A 9293-nucleotide genomic window follows, 5' to 3' on the forward strand; every position below is an offset into this window, starting at 1 on the left:
TGAACATACTCTGGCTGTTGTTGACACTCCTGGTCTGTTTGGAAGAACACAATCTGACAAAGTGATGAAGGAGATCCAGAGGAGCGTGTCGCCTGCTTCACCTGCTGTGTTCCTGGTTGTGGTGCAGCTCGGCAGCTTCACACAAGGCGAAAAGCAAATAATGAAAATAATCCAGAAGACCTTCGCAAAGAGGCAGCACATTACAGCATGGTCTTGTTCACTCGAGGACATGATCTGAGGACAGAAGGAAAATCCATAGACGAGTTCATCGGAGAAAATCCAGCTGTGCGTGACTTGATCAGAGAATGTCAGTCACAATACCACGTGATCGACAACAGAGACACAGATGATCCCTCACAAGTTGTTGACCTGCTGCAGAAGATTAACAGCATTGTGCAGAGAAATGGAGGAGAACATCAAGAAACAGCAGCTGAAAAAGGCAATGCATTCATTAAAAGGGCTTTGATTGTGGCGGTCATCGTAGCCATTTTATTTTTAATTTGTAACAGTGATGATGAGGCCCTTTAGAGCCTGCTGCCTGTTCATGTCACCACAGGTGGGTCACCACAGGTGGGTCGAGACACTGTCGAGTCCTAAAGTTTGAGTTGTGAGTCCTAAAGAAGTGATGAAGAGCTCTTCACATGCTCCGCCGGCACTGCTGATGGCTCTTAGTTTATTATTTGGATCAGGTGTTTGGCACTAATGGACTGTTTGGATTTGCGTATAATGCACCTTTGTTTTGAAAACTACAAATATGTACATATTCATAGTTTATGGGTTAAGAGTCTTTTATTTATTTCAACTTTTTTGTGGGAAAATCATAAGAGAAATAATTTATGGGGATGTTTCAACTGTAATCCGCAGGACTGCCAATCTTCAGGAGTATTTGAGAGAAAGAACATTAAACAATGAGATTAAATGATTAATAGACTTATTTTTATTTAAAACACTAAATTAAATCGTGTATCTCATATAATATAACCTTTTTATTGTTTGTCTTTCTTGAGAAGTACAATGTAAATTGTGAGGAATAAAGTAAAAGATAAAGATCAGTTTTCTCTACTTCTCTTCGTCACTTTGTTTCGTTCCTGCACACGACAGTGTGTTACGATCTGTCTGTAAACAATCCAATGAGGTGCAGGAGTTTCTCTCATGCATTGTCTGAGTGGAAGGTAAAATAAATGTCATTGTTTTTCTTGTTTTTTTATGTTTGAATACAGATAACTGGGCAATAAAAGATGGGCATGTGTATGAACCTCTAATAAAGCATATTTGTGAGGTTCATGAGATGAGAAGGTGTTTTCTCTTTGTTGCCAACGCTGTACAATCCTAATTTCTCCAACAATTTACAATATGTAATTAATTTGCTAATTATTTTGGCTACATTTTACATTCATGAAATGAAATTCCTGAAAAAATGACCTTCTTATAATATTTTAAACAAACAGATCCAAGCATATATCTTCAAACACTATCCATTTTAAAAACCTGTTATAACATTAGACCTGTTTCAGTAAACCTCTTGTGTGTTATTTCTGCTATTCTTAATTAATTTCTTCTCTTTTTAAGCATGCTTTTATCATGCCACATAATGAAGTTTTCTCTCTTTTTTTGTTATATTTTGTCTATATGATAGTATATTAATTAAATACTTTTATAATGACAAAATGTGTTGTATTAAAAAAAGTGTTAAAATACTTCAACTGTAACCATCATTCCGCCAGGGGGCGCTAGTGAGGGACCGTGAGACTGGGAGCGCCTAAATTGCAGAGCAGAAGAAGTTCACTTCACGCACTGGTTTGGGGCAGTTGTTGAACGCGAGGCAGACGGAGTTGTGCGGGAAGAAGTCGCTTATTTTGCGGTTGCTCAGCCTCTAATACCCAACAGGCGAGGCGAATCCATTTAAATTGCACCCTCGCGTGTGTGTGTGTGCGCGCGGACCTTTACGAACAGGTAGGCTCTATCGAAGATATAAACTGTTGAGAGGAAGGCTGCTAGGCCTCGCAGGCTAATCGCCATGAGTTACGGTAGGCCTCCGCCAGACGTCGACGGCATGACTTCCCTAAAAGTGGACAACTTAACGTACCGAACGTCGCCAGAAACCCTCCGACGGGTGTTCGAGAAGTACGGCCGGGTAGGGGACGTCTACATCCCCCGAGACCGCTACACGAAAGAAAGCCGCGGATTCGCGTTTGTGCGTTTCCACGACAAACGTGACGCCGAGGACGCGATGGACGCCATGGACGGCGCGCTTCTTGATGGACGGGAGCTGCGTGTCCAGATGGCCCGGTATGGCAGACCCCCTGATTCCCACTACGGGGGCAGCGGCGGCGGCGGAGGTGGTGGTGGCGGCGGCGGAGGAGGAGGAGGAGGCGGCGGCGGCGGCGGCGGTGGTGGTGGAGGAGGAGGCCGACGAGGAGGAGGAGGAGGTCCGACCAGGAGGTATGGCGGCCATGGACGTCGAAGCAGAAGGTAAGAATAAGCGCGTAACGGCTCGTTGGATAGCCCCAGTTGCCAGCCTCCATTGAAGTATTTACCTATTCATGGTGGCCGTGGTCTATTGACCAATACACTTTCGTCATTGAACAAAAGTTAAGTATATTTGCGAACGAGCAAGATCCACTCAACACTTCGGCATAGATTAAATACAGAAAAGTTATTACGTTATTTTACTAAATTCTTGATTTTGGAAGGCGGTGTGAGTAGATTCACAACTGTAACCTTTCAGATTTTACCTGTAAATAATAATCTTCTTGGTGGATCATTTGAATCCGATTTTACCTAGAAAATCTACTGATCCAAAACTGTTAATCAGATTTATTATTTCAGTTAACAGAAAGTAAGAAAAACGCGCGTAACGGCTAGTTAGCCCCAATTGCCAGACTCCATTGAAGAATTTTCCTATTCAGGGTGGCCTTTGTCTAGTGACCAATACACTTTCCTAAGAAGAGTTCAGTATCTTTGTGAACTAGTAATGGCGACGTGTATACATTCGGCACAGAGTAGTTGCAGGAAAAAAGCTATAAAATCATTTAACCGAAGTTTGACAAAACTACTTACATCCTGGAAATAATCATCTTCCTGGTAGATTGTTTAAATGCTAACTTTTTAAATGCTTACGGATCCATAACTACATCAGACATTTTATTTTAAGTTATGTAATCATGTTTGAGCCGCTTCCTGTTGAGACATGCAGGCCCAATCCAAGACATCTTGAATAACAAATGTTATTAAAGTGTACAGTTTTGCAGGACTTCGAGTGGTAGTTATTTAAAAAAAATGTATCTTGATGCAGTATATGCTAATCTGTTTCTTACCTTTTTTTTATGAAAAGGTTAAATTAAGTCTATAATGTAGTATTTTGCCATCTGTTTTCACATTCAGCATAATAATTTAACACACTGTATATGTCCAGCTCTTCTCCCAGCCCGAGACACAAGAGACGCAGCCGTTCCCGCAGCAGGAGCCGCTCTCGCTCCCGAAGCCGATCCCGCTACAGCAGATCCAGGTCCCGCTCCTACTCCCGATCCAAGTCTCACTCTCCCAGGAACAAGAAGGCCAAGGCCAAGTCCCCATCTCGTTCAAGGTCAAGGTCCCGGTCCAAGTCTAAATCCAAGTCCAAGTCTAAATCCAAATCCAAGTCTAAATCCAAATCCAAGTCCAAATCCAAGTCCAAGTCTAAGTCTAAGTCCAAGTCTAGGTCCAGGTCCAGAAGCCGCACCCCCTCCAGAGGGTCCCGGTCGAGATCTAAAAGCCAGCCCAAGTCTGCAGCAGAAAATGGAGGCGAATCTCCTTAGCGCTCAGCATCAGGTGAGTTTTGTTTAGATTTAGCTGTTGCACAGGCAATAAGAGATTTATTTAGTTCAAGTTGTTTCCAGTGTTTCTTTTTAAAGCTGTTAGTACCAGGGTGGGAGACGGACTAGTTTGAATTTGGCTGTATCTGGTAAGTTTAACCTCTATTGCAGCCACTTCAGCCGATACTCTAGCTCTAGATTAATTAGCTTTTTATTATTAGCCGTTGCTCAAAAATAAAAATTTGCCCTGGTAAAGATGCATCCCCTGCAAACTTGATCTGCAACATAAGTTCTTGAACCCATAGTCACATTTTCTGTCATACCCAGTATACAAGCTCATAATTTTCATTGATTACTAAGCGAATTGTCTGTTAAGCACAGTTCTGTAAACCAAATCTGGAATTTTCTCCTTCCCAAGCTGCGGCATCCTGTTTGCTAAAGTGGAGTTTGAGCTGAGCTGAGGCAGTATGAGCAGTTAGAAGGTGTGTGGTGAGCTGCCCAGGGGCCGCCTGCTGCTGCTGGTGAGGGTTTCTGTGCAGCAGGGTGGTGGAGGCAGTCAGAGTTGGGGTTTGGTGTTGAGGTACGTCCATCTGTGTCCGCCACCGGACATAAAACTGTCCTCCAGGTCTCGTCCCCAGCCGGGGGGCGCTGGTGCTTGAGGGGCGCCGAGGTTTGTCCAACTCTCCTCATGTCCGTTGGTTCAGTTCCATTTTCTTGTTCCACATTTCAAATAGGACAGATTTCACTGTAGTGGGATAAGAAGGCCGTAATCACTGCAACATTCAGGTTATTTATCTGCAATTAAAAATCTAAATTAATGCTGTTATTTAAAGGCACAATGTCATTTTCCCCCACTAGGGGTCTCAACTTTAACCGATAACACAGGTAGCTTTGTGTAAGTAGAGTGGGATCATGGGAGTTGGAGTCTTCCATCTCTCAAACGCAAAGATATACAGATTTCACAATATGGAAAAGGGAAGACTGGAGAAGCCAGGACCAGAGAACTAATTTAAAATATATTTTCTGCTGCATCCGGTCACATTCTGTAGTCTGCATGCTTCCTGGCTATTCTGACCCACAATCCTTTGCACAGCAGACATAAGCAGGAGGGTCAAAGTAGGATGTCCCAATAGTAAGCACACGGCAGTACGTACTAAAAGTATGAGATTTGGAACGCGGTCACAGTCTAGAGACGGTCAGCAACATTAAGCACATTAGAAAAGACGTAACCCTGATAAACAGCTCTACAGGCGACATGTTTAAAAACACTGCGTCCTGCTGGAACAGGTTTAATATGCTGACCATGAACTGCAAAGTCACAGGTTGGACCTTTAGTTGCCGTCTCTACCTGTTGACTGTCTAATGAAGAAGCGAGGAGCGGTGCATGCAAATAACTGAAACGTTTGCAGGTTTGTGCAAAAAGCCATGTGATTACGGCCGAAGGCTGGAATTAGGATACAAATTGAGAAGATTTCAAAAAGATGTTTAAGACCTTGATGATAATTATAATAACGAAGTGGAACTAAATGTTTCATTAACACAAGTCCAGGTTTAATACTTCCTGTATACAATCAGTTTATACATGTGCACCTGTTAAAGACATCAGTCGGATGTAAATGGCGGCTGCGGTACTCGTAGACTTTGATCGTGTCCTAACTTTCACTCTTCTGACAGTTTTCAGGTGACGACTGAACGCTTCAAGTCCCCGACTGGATCCAACCCAAGCAACAGTGTCCTGCTGTAAAAGGTTATTATTGTGTCTTCCATGCTTTGCTTTGTTTGTTTTATTCATTTGGCCATAAAAAAAAAAGGCTTTGTCACTTCATCGATGTGCTGTGATTTTTGATTTTATTTTCGTAATGATTTTAAAAATCTGGTTCAATGTGGAGAGGAACTACTGTAATGACAGGATATTAAACACGTTAGGTTTGTGCCTCTGCTTCACGTTCTTCCCCCCGCGGGCCCGTATCACGAAGCGAGAACGCAGCGCGGCTTCCTTTGACTTTCCTGCTTTTGTTCAACTTCAAGAAAATTTGGTCCCCAAATGACTCGATCCTGCGTTTCCGTCACAAATACAACTTCAGATCAGAAGTGGTCCGTTGATTACACGCTTTGTTTATTAGAGGTAAAAGATGCTCAAGAATCCTGATGGAATTACACTGAAGTGTCAACATTTCTAGAGCCGCAACGGACTTTTATTTTCATTATCGATTAATCTGTCGGACATTTTCTCAATTTAACTCTTTAGTCTACAAAGTTTTTGCTCACAAACAATTTTCCAAATGTTCTTTTGATCAATACATTTCACTGAGGTTTCGTTCATGCGTCTTGTTTGCAAGTCGAGATCCTGTAGAAATGTATTTTAGTTGACGGCGAGCCGGCTGATGTGACAACCCGTTCCCCTCGCTTCATGCCACGGGCCCGTGGTGTCGGCACACGTTCTTGTTCCAAGATAAAACGACAAAATCCACACCAACCTTTAAAATTAATTTTTTTCTTTTCATTTCGGTGCAAACAATTCATTAAACTGAAGTAATCCCTAAAAACAAAACCAGTTCCTTAGGATCTTTAATTTCTGCAGCTCAGGGCGTCTTTGTGAGACAGGACAGCAGACCATTTTAACTCCTGTGATAAATGTGTTCCATGTAATTGCATAAATAGTAAACAGTGACCGGGGTTGATGCATCAGTTTGAAGATTGTTTCACAGATTTTAAGGTCCTTAAATCTTTTGTTGCCGGGGCCTCATTTACAGGACTCCAGACATGTCTTTGTGGTTCTTTCTTTTCTTTTTTAAATTTTTTGATCCTAATTCTGCTTGTATGTTTGTTTTGTGCACTAGGCGCAGTTGTGTAGCAGTTGAGTATTGCTGGTTAGCTGTTAAGGTGGCGTGTTGCTCTGCTGAGTGCTTGGATGTATCCAGTATTCTCCAGAGTGCTCCTGAGACTACCAGTCGTGCTGTGCTGCAGTCTCACCTTTTGTAAGAGGAAATGCTTTTTTTTTCCCACATGGTCATGGATGATAAATGTGACTTTCATTAAAGATTTGGTGTTTTGTCTAAAAATGGTCTCGTCTTTATTTTACTACTTGGTTGTACATGGCAGGTTTATATTCAGATCCTTTTACTTCAATAAAAGTCGTAATGCTCCACAAGTCCTGCATTTAAAAGCTTATTTTCAAGGTTTCCTGCATTTAAAAGCTTATTTTCAAGGTTTCCTGCATTTAAAAGCTTATTTTCAAGGTTTCCTGCATTTAAAAGCTTATTTTCAAGGTTTCCTGCTGATCCTCGAGTCTTAAAAGGCATTGAATTAATTAATCCAAAAAATATGCTATTAAAATCTTAAGTATTAAATGCTGGGATGTAGGATTTTATTCTGTTTTTCTTTTAACCAATGAACCAGTTTCTCGCACGTAGCAGAGAAATTGGGTGTAAATGCATTAAAGAGTCTTTATGAACCATATGTCTGGATTATAAGTGGAAGAGTTATAACAAGTGTCAGAATGTGAAGGTTTAGAGATGGTCTCAGAAATGCATAGCAATCTAGTTACTTTAGTGATGTACGTAGTTCCATCAGAGTACCTAAAGTATGAAGTACTTTTCTCGTGTCATTAGATATCAGTGTTTCCCAAACATGACGTCCTCACGTCTCTCGTCCACGACTGAAAGTTTACATACGGAAGTGAAGAAACCAGAAAATATTCACATTAAGAAGCTGGAATCAAATTTTTGAAGTGATTTCTCTTGAAACTACTCAAACGGCTTCATCGATGATCCGTCAGCTCTCCAGCGTGGACATAAATAAATACAGATAATTAAGAAAGTAACATAAGTTATAGGAGGTACATGAGTTCAAATGAGAGTAGAAATAAACAGGTGACCGGTGTGATGGCAGCAGAGGCAATGATATAATATATGATTAAGTAATTGTACTTAGTGTTTGTATTATAATAAAATGTAAGAGACAATGTAACATACTGTAGTGTAATAATATATATATATGGCCATATTTGACTCAAACCTCTTGATCAATCCTAAACTAACTAAACTATAACTCTTTTGAAAGCCTTGTTCTTACGCTCTCAAACCCAACATGGAAACAATAAAGCCAGTTTTATTAGTTACTGTGTACCGCCCTCCTGGTCCGTATTCTGAAGTTCTATCTGAACTCTCAGAACTTTTATCAAGTTTAGTCCTTAAAACAGATAAAGTAATTATTGTTGGTGACTTTAATATTCATGTGGATGTTGATAGTGACAGCCTTAATAATGCATTTATCTCAATATTAGATTCACTGGGTTCAGTCAGAATGTACATGAACCAACTCACTGTTTAAACCACACTCTGGACCTTGTTCTGGGATATGGTGTTGAAACTGAAAGTTTATCAGTGTGTCCACATAATCCTCTTTTATCAGAACATTTTAATAACTTCTGAAGTCCTGTTACTGGACTACAAGCCAGCAGGCAGAACATCCTACGCTCGATGTCTATCTGAAAGTGCTGTGACTAAATTTAAGGAAGTGATTCCATCAGCACTTAATTCAATACCAGGACTCAATATCAATATAACAGGAGGACTCCAATGCTAACTTTAGTCCCTCCCAAATTAATCATCTTGTTGATAGCGCTGCAGCCTCACTGCGAATAACACTCGACTCTGTCGCTCCTCTAAAGAAGAAGATCATAAAACAGAAAAAGAAAGCTCCGGCTTAATTTACAAATCCGCAAACTAAAACAAAAGTCGAGAAATCTTGAAAGTAAATGGCGTTCCACTAAACTGGAAGAATCTGGTTTAGTCTGGTTAGATCATCTTAAAACGTATAAGAAGGCTCTCCGTAATGCAGAGCAGCTTATTACTCTTCCTTAACAGAAGAACATAAGAACAACCCCAGGTTTCTGTTCAGCACTGAGGCTGACAGAGAGCCACAGCTCTACAGAGCCTTCTGTTCCTATATCTCTCAGTAGTGACGACTTCATGAGCTTCTTTAACCATAACATTATAATTATTAGAGACTAAATTAATCTCCTCCTGACCTCAATCAGTAACGACTTAACTTCAACCTCCAGAACCTTAAAAACATCTGTAACTCCTGAAATATATCTAGACTGTTTTACTCCAATCAACCTTAACCAACTAACTTCAACAATCTCATCGTCTAAGCATCAACCTGTCTTTTAGACCCGATTCCAACTAAACTGTTTAAAGAAGTTTTACCCTTAATTAACACCTTCGTTATTAAATATGATCAACCTGTCTCTATTATCTGGCTACGTACCACAATCCTTTAAAGTAGCTGTAATAAAACCACTTCTTAAAAAGCCTGGTCTTGATCCAGAGGTTTTAGCCAACTATAGGCCGATATCTAACCTTCCCTTTCTCGCTAAGATCCTCGAGAAAGCAGTCGCAAAACAGTTATGTGACTTTTTACATAATAATAGTTTATTTGAGGTTTTTCAATCTGGATTTAGAGTTCATCATAGCACAGAGACGGCACTGGTGA

General features: G+C 40.8%; 1 protein-coding gene across 6 annotated transcripts; it reads left to right on the plus strand.

The window, feature by feature from the left end:
• The first annotated feature begins 1769 nt into the window (after nucleotides 1-1769).
• On the plus strand, nucleotides 1770-6856 carry LOC115006126 (serine/arginine-rich splicing factor 2-like). Of its 6 annotated transcripts, none has more exons than XR_003832025.1 (5): nucleotides 1770-2472; nucleotides 3416-3810; nucleotides 4213-4464; nucleotides 5469-5541; nucleotides 6635-6856. XR_003832025.1 is itself a non-coding variant. In XM_029428193.1 (3 exons), exons 1-2 carry the CDS (start codon nucleotides 2018-2020, stop codon nucleotides 3795-3797), a joined length of 837 nt encoding a protein of 278 aa, XP_029284053.1. In that variant the 5' UTR covers nucleotides 1770-2017; the 3' UTR covers nucleotides 3798-3810; nucleotides 5469-6856. The 6 variants fall into 6 exon arrangements, 1 of the variants encoding a protein (XP_029284053.1); XR_003832026.1 differs by having other exon boundaries at nucleotides 4213-4374; XR_003832022.1 differs by having other exon boundaries at nucleotides 5469-6856.
• Nucleotides 6857-9293: the final 2437 nt, after the last annotated feature.

Source organism: Cottoperca gobio, unplaced genomic scaffold (genome assembly GCF_900634415.1).
Source record: "Cottoperca gobio unplaced genomic scaffold, fCotGob3.1 fCotGob3_491arrow_ctg1, whole genome shotgun sequence".
NCBI lineage: Eukaryota > Metazoa > Chordata > Actinopteri > Perciformes > Bovichtidae > Cottoperca > Cottoperca gobio.